Source organism: Saccopteryx bilineata, chromosome 7, assembly GCF_036850765.1.
Source record: "Saccopteryx bilineata isolate mSacBil1 chromosome 7, mSacBil1_pri_phased_curated, whole genome shotgun sequence".
Lineage (NCBI taxonomy): Eukaryota > Metazoa > Chordata > Mammalia > Chiroptera > Emballonuridae > Saccopteryx > Saccopteryx bilineata.
Genome location: NC_089496.1, coordinates 55,783,113 through 55,803,112, shown reverse-complemented (window position 1 = coordinate 55,803,112; position 20,000 = coordinate 55,783,113). Strand labels below are relative to the sequence as shown.

Below are 20,000 nucleotides of genomic sequence, written 5' to 3'. Positions count from 1 at the left end.
CAGCGCTTTCGATGCCTGGCTGTTGCGTCCAGGAGAGAGACCGTGGCACCCGGTGTCCCCCCCCCCGTGTCTGCAGGCCCTGCCACATCCCAGAACGCTCAGGGGTCCCCAGGCCTCCCGGACTCCCCTCGCTTCTCTGAGCCAGGGTCTCCCCATCCCCTGTGCCTGCCCGGCCTGGGGCGCGTCTCTATTGGGGACACTGCGTTCCTGCCAGGCCACGACGCCCCTCCTCCAGGACAAGGACTCGGGGCGCCCCGGGAAAGGCTGTCCTGCCACCAGACTTCAGCTGGCCAGCCCAGTCATTCCCCTCCGCCATGTTCTCGGTCTCTGTCCTGCTCTCGGTCCCCACGGGTCATCTCCCTCAGTGGCAGAGCCGGGGCTTCTGAGGCAGGGACGTGCTCAGGGGTCAGCAGTGTCCAGCGTCCACCCGTGTGTCCCCAGGAGTGACTCTGGCCGGCTGTCCCACCTGGTGGGGGCGTGCACGGCCCTTCACTTCCGGCCAGCGTGGGGCAGCACGCAGCACGGCCGTCTCCCCGCCCTCCCCCCCTGCTGTCCCAGGCCTGTGGCTCCTACCTGCAGGGGGTGGCATCCCTCCACGTCCCTCTCGTGCCCTCCCCGCCCCCCAGCGATGCTCACACACCACCCCTCATCACCTTTCTCAACCTAGCGGCCCCTGTGCCGGAGCGGATGGCGTCCATCAGGGCCTGCCGGGCGTCCACCGGGCTGTCCAGGGGGCCGGAGCTCGACCTGGACACTGTCCTGGACGTGGAAGGAGCCGGGGGGGCCGGGGGAGCTGGGGGCAGCAGGGCAGGCGGGCTGCCTAGGTCTTCCGGCCCCAGGGCTTCGGGCCCCTGCCCGGACCTCGCGGCCTCCCGGAAGCCACGGAGCTCCTCGGAGGCACAGGAGGTCACCTGGCAGAGAGACAGTAGCAGGACAATGTTCTGGGTGCCGACTGCGGGCAGCTCGTGGCCTGGTGTCCCGTCCGCACTGAGCTCGGGCGGTGTGTGTGCTCCCTGTCCCCACGCTGTCCCCACGCTGTCCCCACGCTGCCCCGGGGCCAGCGACCAACGGCACGGAGCAGGGTGGCCGCCCCACCTCTCTGACGCCTCCTCATTGCCTCTGCCCTGGCACGTGACGGGCGCGAGCCGCACACGCCACCCTGACCGACAGGGAGGAACCCACAGCCGGTACTTGGCGTGCAGGTGCCCGCCACACTGCTCCTGGGCTCCTGGCTGTGGAAGCTGGAGGCCAGCCTCTCACCCCTACCCTACACGCTGGTCTATGGTGGCTCCTGAGGTCGGGTCCGGCCAGTGCCAGGGCGTCACCTCCGGGTGGTCTGCGCCCGGAAGCCATGCTGGGCCCCCTCCAGGAATGTGCAACATGCTCAGTGCCCCCCCACTCCGCCCCGTAGGCCTGCAGGAAAGGAGGGAGGCTTCCTGGGTGCCCCTCACCACCCACGCAGTGACTGCCCCCCGCCCCGCCCTGTCCCCGTGCTGGCCGGGTGGTGGTGGGGGGCTGCAGATGCTGGCTCACCGTCAGCTCAGAGACCGAGGGCTGCCCTGAGTCTGCGGCCCCGGCCCCCTCCTCTCACCTTCCGCAGGCTGCAGGCGCCGCGGTGCCCCCGGATGGCCGCCAGCAGGGCCGCGTGCTCGCTCTCCGACTCCGTGTAGGACGGCTTCTTGTGCCCTCCTTCCGCGCTGAGCTCTGCCGTCTAGAACATCAACAACACATGCCACTCAGGGGCTGGAGAGGGGCTGGCTGGGGGGACACAGCAGCTGAGGCCCATGGGGTCAGTGCCACAGCCCCTCCTGTCAGAAGGCAGCCTTCCCTCCCACGATACCTATCTAAGAACGACGCAGGATTGACCTTGGACTTCATGATGACCGACAGGCATTTGGGGTGGCCTCAGGCGACGGCTTCTTATGTTGGGTCCCTCCCGTCATTGCTCCCGGCTTCCCGGGGCTGATGTGTGCTTTACACCCCGCACACCCGGAGGGCAGTCCTGGGTCCCTGCCACCTGGGAGTGTGACCTCGGGCCAGGTCACTGGACCTCACCATGCCTCAGTTCCCTCATCTAAAAAAACGGAGGAACAAGCTCACCAGCTTCCCTAGCTCGTCAATCTCGATGGGGCCCACGGAGAGTGAGACGCCTCATCTCTGAGTCTGGAGGGACCACTGGATACAGTGTAGCAAAGAAACGCGACAGTATCCGACAGTATCCGTAAGGCGGGACAGGCCCCGGTGAGGCGGAGGCACACGTGTCATCACAATGCTCCCACGGTCACTGACGAAGGGCCGGCAGGGAGGACCCTGGCCTGACTGTCTGTGTCACTCCCTCCCCTGTTCGGGGACGAGCTGAGGAGGACGCACCCCTGCCTCCACCGCCCGCACGAGGACTGGCGGCCCCTTCCCCAGAGCAGGCGGCCACGCCCCCACCATCCGGTTCCTGCCTTTCCTGGTTCTCCTCAGCACCTCCGTGTGCAGTGAGACAGAGATCCGGTTCAGACTAGACCCTGAGTCTCCCCCTCCGTCTCCCCCTCCCCCTCCCCCTGCCACGACCCCCCCCCAGGGCCCCTGAGCTGACAGGAGGGCCAGGAGCGCCCACGCCCTGTGGACAGGCACCTGCGTGCTCACCTTCCGCAGCCGGTCCCTGCCTCCGGCCGAGTGGATGGCCTCCATCAGGGCGCTGTGCAGGGAGGTGTCTTTGGGCGCTGGCCTCTGGACGACGGGTCTGAATTTCTTCTTTGGCCCGAAGATGCTGGACGGCAAACTGCTGTCGGCGTCTTGGATGTCCGTGCACACGGCCCGAGGCTCCTCCTCCTGCCCGAGGACGGGGTGGCTGTTCCCGCCGGACGCTCTTGGAGAGGGCGCAGGCTCGCTGCGCACGGGGACCCACCTGGAGCCGTTCACCAGGGACCTGCCGGGACCCTGAGCATCTCCCGAGCCAGGAGGCGGGGTCTCGGTGCTGTCCGGCACACGTTGGGGGCCCGAGGCTGAGCTTGTCCAGTGGTGATTGACACTTTGCTTTTCACCAAAACCACAGGTCAGTCCCATGGACTCATGGTCCCTCTGGACCGCTGTGACCAGGGGGATGGAGGGACCTCTGTGGATGCCCGCAGAGTGGTCATGAGGAGACACCTTCCCGGGAGGGCTGCTGACTTGTCCCCTGGGCTGGGCTCCAACTGCTGACCCTTCCCCGTTGGTGCTGGGAGGGTGACCATAGGGCAACTTCGCCTCCTCCTTGCGTACGTGTGGCTCTGGGTCCAGGGTGCGAGTGGCCTCGTCTTTGGGGGCACGAGGCCGTCCTCCCAGCTCTGGCTCTCCACTCTCCCAGCGCCTCTGGGCACCTCCGGGCCTCCTCGCCAGGTCGGCGGGGGCTCGGGGGGGTCCTATCCGCTTGGCAATGGCTGAGGCCACGTACTGACTGGATGTTCTCCTCTGAGGCTTGAGAAACAGGACCTGGGGGGTGTGAGCTGCTGGCACTTTCGTGGGACAAGTGGCTACCGCGGGCGGCTGGCTGTCCCCCACCTCCAGACGTCTCCCGTCTCCCTGGGGGGCAGGCGGCTGCGGGGGCGCCCTCGCCGTGGGGTCAGGGGAGCCGGGCTCTGCTCGCGGCCCGGCCGGCGTGGTGGGGGCGGGGGTGGGAGTGTGGGGCCTCCGGGCCGAGCTCCCCGTGGGCCAGCCAGAGCGTTTCTCCGTGGAGTTGGACCTGCGCAGTCCTCCGACTCTCCCGGGGGGCTGCGCGTCTTTCTCGAGGGCGGGCGGCGGCAGTGCCGTGGTCCTGGCCCCGTTCGGGTGAGGGTTCACCAGGTTCCCCAGCTCGTCGATCCGGATGGCGCCCGTGGACAGCGACACCCCTCGGTCGTAACACCTCATCTCCGACTTCGGGGGGACGATTTTGTACGTCGTGAGGCCGTACTTCAGCCCGAAGCTCCCTCCTGGGTTGTGGTCTTGTTGATACCAGGACAGAGGGGCCGAGACGTCCTTCTTCTCGCTGCCTCCCTTCTCCTGCGTGGGCTGAGGACGCACGGCCTCGGGGGCCCATGCCCTCCCCCTGGACACGGAGCCTTGCTCCCTGCCCACCTCCTCAGCGTTCTGGTCATGTCTGCGACGCTCAGAAGTCACCCTGGGCTCCGCTCTGACGGGATTCACATCTCTACAGGCGTCGGACAAGGCTGACCCGATCTCTCTCCCAACGCCGTGGGGGGCAGCGGTCACCTCTGGCCCCTCCGCCCTCGTCTGTCCCTGCTGTGTCTGGGGCTTTGTGGGGCCCGGTGGCAGGTGGGCCGGCCCACCACCTGGACTCCCCCGGTCAAAAGAGCCAGCGTTGTTGTTCCTGTTGGAAAACAAGCCCGACTCCACGGGGTCATCTAAAACTTCGCCTATGAACGTCACCGGGATGGCATCGGCGTCCCCGCCGGGGACCGTGGCGTCCGGCACGCAGTGACCGGACACCCCGTTGATGGAGCCGGTGAGAGAGCTGCTGTCGGTTTCGTAACTGTCGTCCATTTCTGCAAAGAAGGACAAAGGCGAGTCACAGACGGGTCCCGCTCGTCACACAAAAACGGGTCTCGACACTCAAGCTCCCTGGCTGCCCCATCTCAGCGCAGAGCGTGAAGGGGGCCGCTGGGACTGACCGCCACCTCGCTCTCATTCACCAGCAGCAGCCTGACAGGCGGACGACACGCCCTGCTGCACGGCCGGGTCCTGAGCACCCGGGACGAGCGCCCACAGGTGCCGTGCGCCGCGCAGGCAGGCTCAGGACACCGACGGCCGCTGACTCGGGGCGAGCCGCTCGGCCAACCAGACTTCCTGGCTGTCTCCCGAGGTGATCGGCACGGGCTCAGAGCGTTCTGCCCAGACACGTCCACGGGGCAGCGGTGGCCCGAGACCTCCATTGCTGGTGAGTAAGGACGCGGGGGAGGGGTGCCTCTGGGTCACCAGCGTCCCCCTCCCTCCTCTGGGCGCCGGGGGGCTTCTTCTTTCTTAATATGCACGGGACGCTTTTCACCGCACAACCAGTGCCACTCAGAGCAGGTGACAGGCAGCTGCGCAGCCGCCCCCGAGGGACCGGCCCCAGAGCGGTGCTCCCCGGCGGGCTCAGCCGCCCGGCCACGTCTTCAGACCGGAGGGCCCTTCCTGCGGCAGATCCCCGCTCGCAGAGTTCTCACACGCGGTGTGGCCGGAGGACACGTGCTCAGGGTCCCTGCCGCCCGCCCGAAACCCCGCCCCAGAGCGGGGGGAGCTCTTTCTTACCTTCCTGGTCCTCGTCCGGGTGGGCCGGGGCGCGCGCGGACGGCCCGGTCACCAGCAGCTCTTTGTCATCCTCGTCCAAGGCGGTCACGGCTCTCTCAGTTCTGGGGAGGACCAGAGAGGGAGCAGGAGCGCTCGTTTCTCACATGACTCACCTCAGTCGGTCCTTTCTAGAAACACCCCCAACACCCCCGGCAGCGCCAACTCACGCTCAAGATCCCACCGTGCCACCACACTCACAGGACCACTGTGGTCCTTGCAGCTGCTGAGACACAGATGGCACGCTTGTGTGTGTGTGTGTGTGTGTGATGCACGCTGGGCGCGGGGTGTGTGTGACCCCAAAGGGTTAGCAGCTCCCAAGCCACACGCAGCTCCCATTCACCCTGCAGCCCGAGGTCTACGCTCCACTGGGCACCACCCCTGCAGACGTGCCGATCTGCGGGCAGGATTTGTCTGTGTGTGATATGCAGCAGTCACTGCGCCTGGCACCTACCCCAGATGGCAATAAGGAGTGAGGCCGTCTGGAGGATAAGTTTGCAAACGCATGTGGTGGCAGCCAGGGGCTGGACCTTCTCACCCACTGGCCCGGTACAGCCAGGTGGCTCCTGAGCCCCGGGGAGGCTGCCTGGGGTCCCTGAAGCCTCTGGGGGTGGGGACTGCAGGCTCGGGCACGGAGGTGTTGCCAGGCTCACAACCTCCACCTGTGCTCCTCCCGGTAGGGTGACATGTGGCTCAATATGTCCCTTTCCATCCTTACTTTGTTTTAATTCACACCCTGGGCCGGTGACAGAGTGGACAAGGACTTGGAGGGCCAGAGCATGTTACCCACAGAGCCACACTTCCTGGGCTCTTCTCCAGAAAGTATAAAAATGAAGATGGTAACAACCGTACCAGCAGTGATCACAGCCACAGCTCCCACCCCTGCCCCCCCACCGGGGCCCCTCCCAGACCCGACAGGACCAGCACAGGTCCCTGGCGTCCCCGAGTCACTCGCCACCTCCCTGTGCCCAGCTCCGGACCGGATGAGCTCTTTTGCACAGATTATCTTATCACCATCCTCACCAGCGTGTTGTGAGGCTGAGGGTGTCATTACTGCCTTTCCACAGGGAGCACCCTGTCTCGGGAGACACACAGACCTGCCCAAGGTCTCACGGACTCTTAAGTCTGGGCGAGGACCAGCCAGGTCTGGTGTGCAGGGCGCAACACGGACCCTGCCACCTGGGCGTCCAGGAAGATGTCAGCCCACCTGCCCAGAAGAGCCAACCTCGCCCTGTTCGTATCACTGGGGCAGCCGGACCCACGAGACAGCCGGTACCAGAGCCACCAGGCCGCGGTCTCTACCAGAGCAAGTGTCTCCAGGTTCCTGCCGTGCAGGGAAGGAGACGTGGATGCTTGCAGCTGTCAGCATCAGGGAAAGCCGGACGTCTTCGCTGCCGGCTGGGAGAGTGGAGGCCCAGTTTCCAGCACTGCTCATGGGGCCCAGATGATGATGCAGGAAACACGCTCTGCACAGCCCTCGATGTAGCAAAGCGTGTCCTCCGAGCGACGAGCCTTTCTTACGTGGGGGCCGTGTCCTTCCAGGAGCCAGAGAGCGGCTTCCGGACCCCTCTCAGCGAATGGCCACCTGACAAGCCGGACCACGGGGCCAGTGGAGATGTCTGTGCCCGCGGACCCATGAACAAGGACCGCCGGGAGCACGGACTGTCTCCCCTGTTGCTTCCGCCTCGGACTTTAATTATTTCAACGCCTTTTACGTATCCGTCTCGACTCCCAAGCCTGCCAAACTCACGTCGCTCGGTGAGAACGGGAGAAGAGTCATCCAAATTAGCCAAGAATTTCAGATGAAAGTCCCACAGAGGCCACCGTCCCGTCCCTCTTCAGCCGGGGACAAGAAGTCAGGGGGGGCCCGGGGGGAACGCAGCGACTCAGAGACCCTCCAGCTGTGACGGCTTTTCTGACGAGGACGCAAGGCGGAGATCCCCCCCCCCGGGGAAGGAAGAGACCGCCTTCGCCCGGAAGGACGCCGGCTCGTTAGCCTGTCTCCGTTTGACCCCTCGCCGTCCGTCCGTCCGGAAAACAATCCGACAGGAGGGACCCGCGGAGCCAACCCTGCTCGTTCGTTGTGTCCGCGGGAAGGTCTCCGGATGGACGGGCGGCGGGGAGGGAGCGGGAAGGTCTCCGGATGGACGGGCGGCGGGGAGGGAGCGGGAAGGTCTCCGGATGGACGGGCGGCGGGGAGGGAGCGGGAAGGTCTCCGATGGACGGGCGGCGGGGAGGGAGCGGGAAGGTCTCCGATGGACGGGCGGCGGGGAGGGAGCGGGAAAGTCTCCGATGGACGGGCGGCGGGGAGGGAGCGGGAAGGTCTCCGATGGACGGGCGGCGGGGAGGGAGCGGGAAGGTCTCCGGATGGACGGGCGGCGGGGAGGGAGCGGGAAGGTCTCCGGATGGACGGGCGGCGGGGAGGGAGCGGGACGGTCTCCGGATGGACGGGCGGCGGGGAGGGCGCGGGAAGGTCTCCGGATGGACGGGCGGCGGGGAGGGAGCGGGAAGGTCTCCGATGGACGGGCGGCGGGGAGGGAGCGGGAAGGTCTCCGATGGACGGGCGGCGGGGAGGGAGCGGGAAGGTCTCCGATGGACGGGCGGCGGGGAGGGAGCGGGAAGGTCTCCGGATGGACGGGCGGCGGGGAGGGAGCGGGAAGGTCTCGGATGGACGGGCGGCGGGGAGGGAGCGGGAAGGTCTCCGGATGGACGGGCGGCGGGGAGGGAGCGGGAAGGTCTCCGGATGGACGGGCGGCGGGGAGGGAGCGGGAAGGTCTCCGGATGGACGGGCGGCGGGGAGGGAGCGGGAAGGTCTCCGGATGGACGGGCGGCGGGGAGGTCTCCGGATGGACGGGCGGCGGGGAGGGAGCGGGAAGGTCTCCGATGGACGGGCGGCGGGGAGGGAGCGGGAAGGTCTCCGATGGACGGGCGGCGGGGAGGGAGCGGGAAGGTCTCCGGATGGACGGGCGGCGGGGAGGGAGCGGGAAGGTCTCCGGGTGGACGGGCGGCGGGGAGGGAGCGGGAAGGTCTCCGGATGGACGGGCGGCGGGGAGGGAGCGGGAAGGTCTCCGGATGGACGGGCGGCGGGGAGGGAGCGGGAAGGTCTCCGGATGGACGGGCGGCGGGGAGGGAGCGGGAAGGTCTCCGGATGGACGGGCGGCGGGGAGGGAGCGGGAAGGTCTCCGATGGACGGGCGGCGGGGAGGGAGCGGGAAGGTCTCCGATGGACGGGCGGCGGGGAGGGAGCGGGAAGGTCTCCGATGGACGGGCGGCGGGGAGGGAGCGGGAAGGTCTCCGATGGACGGGCGGCGGGGAGGGAGCGGGAAGGTCTCCGATGGACGGGCGGCGGGGAGGGAGCGGGAAGACCGCGCGTCGATTTCCAAGGCGCGGAACCCGGTCAGGGTGGAAATCAAGACGTCCACGGGGGACCCCGAACAACACGGGACTTAAGGGCGTGGACCTACTTTTAAGCCGAATTCTGTCAATATATCCACCGGTGGCCCATCGTACGCCCAGGCCTCGAATCCGCGGATTCATCCAAACCGGTGCGTCCGACTTGCCACTGGGAGTCCTCGGACGTGGAGGGCCGGCTGCTGGACTGGTCCCTGCCGTGTTAGAGACCTGGGTGCCCTTGGACTTTGGTGTCTGCAGGCGGCGGGGGTGTGTGTGTACATTCAGAAACAAGACCCCCCCTGCCCCGCAGATGCCAAGGAACAATGAAGAGTTTGTTTGAGGGGTTGAGAGTTATTCTCAGGTTTTCGACTGCATGGGGGTTCGCACCCCTCACCCTCTCGGGCGTTGTTAAGGGTCAGCTGTGTTTTATATGACGACTGTGGTGACATAAATAACAGACGTCCCTGGACCAGGGAGGGACAGCCATCGAGACAGCCACCGAGACCCTTGCCGGTTGGCTCAGTGGTAGAGCGTCGGCCTGGCATGCGGGGGACCCGGGTTCGATTCCCGGCCAGGGCACATAGGAGAAGCGCCCATCTGCTTCTCCACCCCTCCTCTTCTCCTTCCTCTCTGTCTCTCTCTTCCCCTCCCGCAGCCGAGGCTCCATTGGAGCAAAGATGGCCCGGGCACTGGGGATGGCTCTGTGGCCTCTGCCCCAGGCGCTAGAGTGGCTCTGGTCGCGGCAGGACGGCGCCCCAGAGGGGCAGAGCATCACCCCCTGGTGGGCAGAGCGTCGCCCCTGGTGGGCGTGCCGGGTGGATCCCGGTCAGGCGCATGCGGGAGTCTGTCTGACTGTCTCTCCCCGTTTCCAGCTTCAGAAAAATACAAAAAAAAAAAAAAAAAAAAAAAAAAAGGAGAGCTCTAGCGATATTTGCTTCTCTTTCTTTGCCCATCGCCATCAGCTTCTCCCAAGGGTGATAACTCCCTCTGTGTCCCTGTAAAAACCAGAGTGAAGCACCCTGTCCCTGGGCTGGGAGGGCAGCAGGCTGTGGACAAGGCAGCAAGCCCAACCTCGAGTCCCCGAAGAGCGGGGAGCTGGCAGGGAGCACCAGACTCTTTTTATAATTTATTTTCTATGTGTATATATATATAAGGTCTACCGGAAAGTTCTGTCCGTTTCTATCACAAGTTTCAACACATAAGCACGTTTATTTGGTGCATGTGTGCCTCTCTATTTTTTATCACTTAATGTATACATACTGACATAGCAAATTAACTAAAACAAAGTTGATTCACGTTAGTCTTATGTGTGAAGCGATAGTGTACCCATGGCTACTGATAAAGTTCATTTACGCCACTATATTTTTATGAATTTCAACAAGGGAGAAATGCTACAGAAGCATGTAGAAATTTATTGAAAGTGTTTGGTGAAGGTACAATTTCTGACAGGTTCGAAAAATTCAAAACGGGTGATTTTGACCTTTCTGATAAGCCATGTTCTGGGTGACCATCTTTGATCGATGACGATGTTGTTAAGATCATGTTGGAGCAAGATCCTTTTCTGACAACATCGGAGATCGCAGAAAGGCTTAATTCAGCTCAGCAAACCATTTCGGACCATATTCGGAAGATAGGATGGGTGTGGAAATATTCAAGATGGGTGCCACATGAATGAAGTCAGAAGAATTTATATTTTGTTTTATTCCAAAAAACGGACAGAACTTTCCGGTAGACCTATTTAATATTTGAAAAAATTGATAAATAATCAATTTTAGAGAGAAGGAGAGACACAGAGAGACAGAAACATCGATCTGTTTCTGTCTGTGCCCTGCCCTGACCGGGGGTCAAACCAGACACCTTTGGCAATCTTTGCAACGGGGCCTGTCCTCTAACGAGCCGTGCCATCCAGCCAGGGAACCCGCCAGCCTCCTCTCTGCTCGAAGCAATCACACAGATGCTCTGCTTGGGCATCCCACCCCAGCCCCAACACACGCCCCGGTCCTGAGATATGTTTCTTATTGACAGTGTGTTTTGGCTTCAGACCAAGAAAATAAAGAACAAACGGAGCCCAGACGTTTTTGATTCCAGGCTGTCCATGTTGAATAAACACGGCCAGTGGCATTTTCTCACACGGGGTGTGACTCTGCAGAGAACGCCGTGACATTCGGGCCACAGGGCTGCGGCAAATATGAGGGACACAGGGTCACCCTGCTGAGTTTCCAACCAGAGTCTGCCCTGAAATGGAACTGCTTTGGTGGGTTTGCTCCCAGTGGGGCAGGAGACGGGGTGAGGGGGATGTGGAGCACAGGGTGGGTGCCCCAGGGGGTGCCCGCCTCCCAGCCTCAACACTCACTTGCAAACCAGAACTACGGGGAGTTAGATCACATCAGTGCCAGGAAAAATAGTGCTTTTTCATTTTATATAAGAAAAAAATATCCTGGGCTAAATACGACCTATTCTAGCACATTTGGTCATTTTTCTATTTGACGTGGCTAGCAAAGTTTAATTTAGCCAAAGGCAAAAATTATGAGGGGGGGGAAGAGAGAAAGAGAGAGACTTGGAGGGGAAAAACCACGTCCCCTTCAGGTGGCAATACAATTTGCAAATGACAACCAAAGCAACCCAGAAGATTTCGAAACAACGAGTTGATAAACTAAAGGCAGGACCCTGGGAAACACACAGCTGCCGATAGTCTGAGACACCTAGCCGGCCCATTCGACTAACAAATGCGCGCCTGCGCTCGCAAAGCTCCCGCGTTCTGGAACTGCGTGCCTGCTGGGGACGTAATATGAGCCCCCAGGGTAATCTTGGATCTTCTTGTAGTCACATTAAAAAAGGTAAAGAGTGAGATTGATTTTAATTAAATACCTTATTCAACTTTAATTAGTATGCTTTAACCTAAATTATTCTAATCATTTCTACATGTAATTACTATAAAATCACTTATTATTTTCTTTCCCCCCCAGGTCCAATTTGGAGCATGATTTATACTTATAGAGCATCTCACTTTAGTCATCCGCTGGGCCGGGGCTCCCAGCCAAAGGCGGCTAGCTTAGCGGCTCCTGTCCTGACAGCTTAGCTCTCCCGGGTCTTAAATGATTTTTTAAACGTTCCTTTGTAACTGTAGTTACAAAGTTTCAGGGTCTTAGAAGATGTTCAAATGTTTCTAAATGTCCCCATGGGTGCAAAGTTCCTCTTGTTACAAAGTTTCCGGGCCCCGGATGGTATAAAATGTTTCGAAAGTAAGTTTATATACTTACAAAGTTCTGGGGGTTCTGAGGGTGTATACAGTAACATGTTTCCAAATGACCCAGTTACAAAGTCCCAGGTTGGTGATGCCCCCGGAATGAGATCTGCCCCAGCCTCACCCCTAGAGACCTGTTATGGGTCTTGGTCCATCAACCCTCTGGGAAACATAGTCTCACTTCCCAGTCGTCCTATGCCCACTCACTGACAAGCGGGGCTGAGAAGGACCGTTAGGGGCGTCCAGGCAGAGGGGGGCAGCAGAGGGCAAAGCAGGGAGGTGCCTGGTACCTGGAGACTTCCGGGAGGCCCCGCTGCTCAGAAACAGAGCCGGAAACCCACCTAACCCACTTCCCCCCCACCTCCCCACATGGCATTCCAACAAGGGAGCCCAGCCAACGCTGCCAACGACAGGGCAGCCGCCCAGACGAAGGGAGGAGCCCTTCCCTGAGCCACCTGCAGGGAACAAACAGGAACGGGGAACTTGGCCCCTGTCCTGGCAAAGAGTAACTTCTGCTCTGCCCGAGCTTCTCAGGCCTGGCGTGCAGAGGACGGAGGGGGCTCATGGTCACAGCCAGGCTTGGGAGCATCACCTTCTCCACGCGGGAAGAACAGGTCTTCTGGGAACACAAAGGGCCATCTCAGGATGAGCTGCAGAGAGCAGGTCTGTCAAGCACGCAGGGCAGAGCCAGGCTAAGGCTGGGACCGGCGGCAGGCAGGCACCGGGGACTGTGGTCCTGTCCCCCTCTGCTGGGCGGGCGGGCATGATCTTGTGCACACACTTCAGGGCACACGAAGAGAAGCACTGTCATTCTGCCCTGCCTGGCCTTGCCTGGGACTGCGGATGTCATCACTGTTTCTCTCTGTCACTGCTGCTGTCCCCTGAACACGGACGGGGCTGTCGCTGTGCAGGGTTTTGACAAGGTCTTCTGCCCAGGGCTCAGGGTCAAGGCCACACCTCCGTCAGCAATGGTAGGTTCCGCTCTCACACCAGGTCAGCTTGATTCGGGGCTGCCGACACCCCGAGCACCGAACTTAACCGCTGGCCAGTCCGGACACCTGCAACTGGCCTGCTTCACTGAGGGGCGCCTGAAGCTGTGCAGACTCGCTTTCCAGGCCAGAACTGGACAGCTCCCAGGCCAGGACTGGACAGCTCCCGGCGTCAGGCCAGCCCCATCCCGGCTCGTGCCGGCTTCACCGCCCCGTGCTGCGGACAGGACCACAGGACACATGTCTGGAACGCACTTAGTCATAGAGAGTGGGGTGTTCTCTCTCTCTCTTGCTCTCCACATGGCTGAGATGCTCACTGTGACCATGGAGGAAGGTCGATGACACGGAACAGCGCTTCCTAAATAGAGCTTCATGGGGCATCAGTCTAATGACCAGTAAGCAGCAGGACAGAGGGGGACATTTCAACAGGCCGCTTTGCTGCAGAGTTAACTTGTGAAGAGATATATCATCCAGAGTTACATCACAGGGAAGGTCACAGCTAGACAATAAGGGGACGGAGGACAGGCCTGGGACCCTTTCATGCCCTGCAGAGCGCATGCCTGGGACAGCTGGAAGGAGGAGGCTCCTTAGAGAACAGGTGCCCTTTGCAACGTGCTCTGTGACCGCTGAATCCGCCAGCCCCTACGTACACCGGAGGTTCTCTGCCTTTCTGTCATCCTGAACTTGACTGAAGATCACGCGTGTGGATGGACATATGACCCAGAGAAGGGAAGGGGCCTGTCACAAACATTCACGGTGCTCCGTTTCCTAAGTAACGACAGTCATGTGGACAACGGAGCTTACTGATGGGCGGGCAGCCTGTCCTGGGCCAGGTGCATCGAGAGTCCACAGGCTGGCGGACCCCTGGCGGGTGGGAGGCGTTACCTGGGCGTCCATAAGCAAAACACAACACTCGTCAGAGTTAGACGGGCTCTGGAGAGCCAGACACCTCCTGAGTGTCGATGGGATTCCACGGTGGACCGGACAGGGTCCAAAGCCCCTCCCTGTCCCCCAGGCTATACTCAAATTCAGTGGCACCTGAGATGAGGCCAGAAAACCACGCCCGGCGCCCTCGCTGGACAAAGCATCAGCTTCCAAAGACTTCATCCTGAGCCCGGTCATGTGGGGACAGAAAGCAGTCACACTGTACATCAGGGCCACCACCAGCAAAGCAAACTGTCACTCTTGGAGCACCCCCCCCAGGGCACAGGGGTACAAACGTCAGCTTCGTTTCCGACGTGGGGTCTGGTGGGTGCAAGCCCGCCCCCTCCCTGGGCAAACTAACTGAGAGGGCCTGGAGATCACGTAGAAACCGGCTTTTATTTAGAAACCGGCTTTTATTGAAGTTCAGTGGGCCGAGAAGGAAGCACCGTAACCTCTCCCCACACTTATAGAGGCAAAGAGCACACAGGTCCTCCTCGGCCGGACGCATTTCGTGCAGGTGTGGACGAGGAATGGGCCAACTCCTGCCTTCTCATGCCCCATCTAATGACATACGGCCTTGTCCTTGGAATCGCCTTTCAGACTGAAGAGCTAGACCCCAAAATCACCACAGTGTATTGAACACAACGGAGAATTACGGGCGGAAAACCGTTCAGTGAAAACAAGTCAAGCTACAGCGTCAGGGATGTGGCAGTGACATTAACCACACGAACGCTGGCGTGCGTGTGAGCAGAGCTGGGGCAGAACACAGAAAGGTCCACGGCTTTCATTCATTTTGGTGAGCGACTTGTGAATTTCTTTAAAAAAAAATCATTCCACTGTATTTCCACAAATGCCCCCCCCTTTTTTTTTACGTGATGTTTGTGATTGGCCCTAAAAATGACCTAAAAGGGGCCCTGGCCGGTTGGCTCAGTAGTAGAGCGTCGGCCTGGCGTGCGGGGGACCCGGGTTCGATTTCTGGCCAGGGCACACAGGAGAAGTGCCCATTTGCTTCTCTACCCCCCTCTCCTTCCTCTCTGTCTCTCTCTTCCCCTCCCGCAGCGAGGCTCCATTGGAGCAAAGATGGCCCGGGCGCTGGGGATGGCTCCTTGGCCTCTGCCCCAGGCGCTGGAGTGGCTCTGGTCTCGGCAGAGCGACGCCCTGGAGGGGCAGAGCATCGCCCCCTGGTGGGCAGAGCATCACCCCTGGTGGGCGTGCCGGGTGGATCCCGGTCGAGCGCATGCGGGAGTCTGTCTGACTCTCTCTCCCCGTTTCCAGCTTCAGAAAAATACAAAAAAAAAAAAAAAAAAAAATGACCTAAAAGGTGAAAAAAAAAAAAAGTTGATGGGAGACAGAGAACTAACGTGCTCTTCCTACAAGAATTATAAAGGGAATTAGGACAGGGTGGGTCTGGGGCCGAGAGGGATCAACGAGGAAGAATCACGGAAAAGTGAACCCGCACCGGACAGGCGCGTACAGGAAAACGGGACGTATGACCAAAGTGGAACGAAGTGTCAGTGGGAGAAAATAAAGTTCTTTTTTACGTCACACCTTAAAATAAAACCCCCAGGTCACCAGCAGCCCAAATGTGAGAAAGCAGCACTCAACTTCTACAAGAAATTCAGACACTCTTTAGTCCCTGAGGGCATGAGAAAGGTCCCTTAAATATGCAGACACCATCCATGGGCAGGGGGAAGAAGAACGAATCCAACAACACTGAACTTAAACAGCCACTCTTACGCGATACTCACTAGCACACCAAAGCTGCATTCCAGCCACAAGCTTAGAGACTCTCTGTGTGTATATCATCGGCAAAGATCGATTGCTTTTAAAAATAACATCACAATTAAAAAAAAACAAAACGTTCACGTCTATGAAAAGGCAACTCAGAGAAGAAAACCAAACCGCTAACCCCCCTGGGACTCGCTGCTCGTTCTTACAGCGCAGAGAATTATAGACGAAAGCCACAGGAAGTGCCCGCCGACACCTCCACGCCCGGCACACCTGAGCCGTCTCCGACACCTCCACGCCCAGCACACACCTGAGCCGTCTCCGACACCTCCACGCCCAGCACACACCTGAGCCGTCTCCGACGCCTCCACGCCCGGCACACCTGAGCCGTCTCTGACACCTCCACGCCCAGCACACACCTGAGCCGTCTCCGACACCTCCACGCCCAGCACACACCTGAGCCGTCTCCGACGCCTCCACGCCCGGCACACCTGAGCCGTCTCCGACACCTCCACGCCCAGCACACACCTGAGCCGTCTCCGACGCCTCCACGCCCGGCACACCTGAGCCGTCTCCGACGCCTCCACGCCCAGCACACACCTGAGCCGTCTCCGACGCCTCCACGCCCGGCACACACCTGAGCCGTCTCCGACGCCTCCACGCCCGGCACACCTGAGCCGTCTCTGAGGCCTCCACGCCCGGCACACCTGAGCTGTCTCCGACGCCTCCACGCCCGGCACACCTGAGCCGTCTCTGAGGCCTCCACGCCCGGCACACCTGAGCCCTCTCCGACCCCCGCGTGTCGGTGCAGACGTGGAGCGACCCCCGCAGGGCGGGCACGCCAGACCATCCCTTTGGAGAGCGAATTGTCCCAAATCCATCAAGCTGAGAACAGGTTTTTCTGAGAGTCCAATCATTTCTCTCCTAGAAAACGCTCTGTGTGTCCACAGAGACGCATGGACAGCTTGCTCGCTGTGTCCAGTGGTGGAAACCTGGACAAGCTACGTGTCTATGCATTTTATAAAAAAAAAAAAGGGGGGGGAAACGTAAGTGCCCTAATGACACCTGTATCGTCCTGGAGAAACCTCGGAAACGGGACGTCGGGTGACGGAGCACACGGAGAGGATGGTACCACTTATACAAGGGCCAGAGCGAACCAGACATCACTCTGTATGACTTGCAAGGGACATCTAGGAAGACAGGCAGATGTGGTCATGTATCAGAACCCCTCCCTCCCTCCCAATCAGCGGTGGGGACTGTGGGGGGTGCCTCAAAGGGAACGGACTCTCAGTGAGTCTTGGCTGGGTCACCGTGGCCAATGCCCTCTCTCCCCGAGACCAGGTGGGGACCTCCCTCTCCCAGCTGCCCCGTGACTCACCTCGAACGCCAGTGCCCGTGTCCGGAGCCGTCTCTCTCCCATGCAGGGTTCTTTGGGGGACCCAGTTCCGGGGTGCCAACCAGGTCCTGGTCGCTGCAGTCCTCCTGATCGGTGGCCCACTTATCTTTGGATTTCGTGCTGTCGTGTTGGGAGTCCAGGGAGATGATGTCTGAGGGGGAGCTCACCACCCCCGAGTCCTCCGTTGTGTCTTCCGACGCAAAACAGCTGCCCACGGACACGGTCTCCTCGGCCTCCGAGGGCAGCTGCGGGACCCCGTCCGTGCCGCAGGGGCTGCCGGGCCCCAGGGGCAGGCTCACTGCACAAAACATGGTGGGGACACGTCAGACAGCACCCCGGTCCCTACGCCACCCGGCACACGCCCCACCGGCCAGCCCGGCTCCTCGGAGGTTTGGAAGTTGGGAAGTAAATAAGGACTTCACACTACCTCCAGAAACACTTCAACCTGCGGAGGAGCCGTAAGCACATGTGTGTGTGACTGAGGGCAACATCCCCCCCCCCCCCGAGAATCGCCCTATCTGAATCGGCCTTTTGACCCGCGATCCTGTACAAGGACCGTGGGCACACACCGAACAATTCAGACCGATGACTTGGAGAAGACATTGGTTTCCAGGCCGACCACGGGTTTAATTAGAGTCGTTTTAAAGTGAGTTTTTTTGTTTTTGTTTTTAATTAGAATTGTAAAGGATCTTAACCCATTTAGAAACAAATAATACTGTTGGCGACTTTGTGACAAATATTCCCCAGGGACCTCTGAGGTCTGACCTGGAAAACAGTATGAGACTGTCTTCATCAGCGTCCTATCGTCCCTCCATTTTTACAGGTGAGACGGGAAGTTCCTGTTTATGTCGGGGAGGATCTCGGGAGAGAGCCTTCAAGTCACACGAGAGAGCATCAGGACAGGGGGTCCTCTGGGCTGGCGGCAGGTGGCCCCGGCGCTCCGAGGGGCTCCCTGCAGCCGACAGTCAACGGGCTCTGCGCTGCACCTCACCATCAAAGCCCCGGTTCCCTCCCTGGTGGCACTCACGATGCAGGCTCTGCAGCCACCTGGCACACCTCTCGAGCTCTTTGGAGAGACATTAAGCAGAGCGAAGCGCTCTTTCTTCCTGAGCTGTGAGGCTTCACGAGATCTCTGCGGAGTGGGCGGGGCCGGGGAGAAACCTCTCACCAACTTGGCTGGCGTTTGGGAGGAGGGTGTCCGCAACCCTGAGCCAGCTCGACACCTGAGCTGATGTTTTAAAATTTAATGTAGAAACAGAGTTTAGACTTCGCCACAGCGAGACATGTGTGCTCTGAGCCAGCGCCATGTGTGGCAGTGGGTCCAGGAACGGGGTCTGCACAGCGCTGTGGCTTCGGTGCACTTGGTTGGAAAGCCGTCTCTCTGATATTTGAGGACACGCTGAGCGTGGACACGGGCCAGGCCTGTGCCGAGGGCACATTCCACGTAACTGTGTGCGGACAGTCCAGTGACATCGGCCACGTGGCATCGTTAATCACACCCCACACCGCCGTCATTTTTTACCTGATTGGCGGGCGAGTGATGCTCATTGAGCAACAACAAAAGAGCGCCAGGGAGGGACGTCCCTGCTGGTGCTGGTGCAGTCGCGACCGCCAAGAATGAAAGCAAGCACAGGACAGACATTTCAGAAAGAGACATCTCCCAGAAGCGCCCGAGAGTGAGGACGAGGACACAAAGGGGGCCTGTTCAGAGAGGCCCACAGGCACAAGGCAGTGGCTCCCAACGCAGTGAATGCCTCCCAACAATGACCTCTTTCTCCCGGCTTCCTTCCTGGCTTTTGTTGCGAGGCTCTTAATTAGAGGGCGAACGCGGGGAAGGAATCCTGCCCACGACTTCGTACAGCCGACCCTCTCCGGACAATGGTGTGCTGAGAAGCCGTCACACCTCGGACGGTGGCCGGCCGGCTCTGTCCCGCGGCCCGTGACGCGGCCCTGAGACGCCAGCTTGAGGGCCCCGTGCAGCACCGTCCACAGCAGCCCAGATGGCCGAGGGACCCTGCATCCCCCCCCCCCCCGTTACTGTGACTGAACAAGTAGGTCAATTAAAGGAACACGTCTTCTTCCCTGTGCTGTGAATGAGCATCGTGGTTTCGGGTCACAGGGACTTGGGACTCGAATCCCCGCACAGCGGCAGATGTCTGCCCGGGGCAGGTGTCTGCACACTCTGTCTCTGTTTCGTCTGGGAGCGGGGCTGGTATCCGGCCCGCAGGACTGCGGCAAGGACGGAATGAGGTTCCAGTCCACAGCGCCGTGACCCTGGCTGTCTCCACGGCCAGGTGGGAGCCAGCCGGGAAGGGCCCCGTGACTGAGTCCGAGGACACAGATCCTCAACCCAAGAGCCTCAGCTCTCTGGTGGCTCACAGTTCAGGAAGAGACAGGCGCGCACACAGAGGGAGACCGTCCGTGACTCAGGGTCGTGCCCCCCATAGGGGCGTCTGCACGGGCTGAGGGGCCCGGCGGGTCAGAGGGAGGCGCTGGCCCTTCCGCACCTCCAGCATCAGGACGCAGGGGTGACACAGGACTCTCAGCCGGCCCCTTGGGGACTTGAGGGTCCCCTGCAAGCCAGTGGTGTTCCCAGCTCACACCCCTGCTGCAAACTCAGAACGCACGCATGGCAATTGGCTGTGGTGGTGGCGACGGCTTCGGGGTCCTAAGCCCCCTCCCTCCGCTTGCAGTCCAGTTTTAACGTTGAGAATGCTTGTCTGGGCTGGCTTTCTATCGCTCAGAGGTTTAGAGGCTAAAATAAAGTAAAATAAAGGTGGAGAGGCACTGCTCTAAATTAAGCAAACTTCAAACCCTCAGCCAGCAAGGGGGGAGGCGTCGATCTTCAGTGTGCATGTTCTAAACCATTTTATAAACTCACAGCGGAGAGAGCGACCACCAGAGCCCCCTCTCAGCCAGGCGAGCGCCCCGTTTCCCCTCGGTAACCCCACCTAGAGCTGGGGATGCAGTCCTTGTTCCCACTGGACAGGGGAACCGTGCGGGCCCGCCCGTGGCCCTGGGCCCGGGGCTGGGGC

General features: G+C 60.8%; 1 protein-coding gene across 7 annotated transcripts in view; it reads right to left on the bottom strand.

Moving 5' to 3' along the window:
- The window catches only part of COBL (cordon-bleu WH2 repeat protein), a 166,795-nt gene that overhangs the window by 7,296 nt on the left and 139,499 nt on the right, over positions 1–20,000 (bottom strand). For all 7 annotated transcript variants that reach the window (XM_066240472.1, XM_066240477.1, XM_066240474.1 and 4 more), the window contains 5 exons: positions 16,948–17,263; positions 5,257–5,357; positions 2,635–4,511; positions 1,592–1,711; positions 654–911 (listed from right to left, as the gene is read on the bottom strand). In XM_066240472.1, the coding sequence (XP_066096569.1) occupies positions 654–911; positions 1,592–1,711; positions 2,635–4,511; positions 5,257–5,357; positions 16,948–17,263 (2,672 nt within the window). The remainder of the gene's footprint in view (positions 1–653; positions 912–1,591; positions 1,712–2,634; positions 4,512–5,256; positions 5,358–16,947; positions 17,264–20,000) is intronic.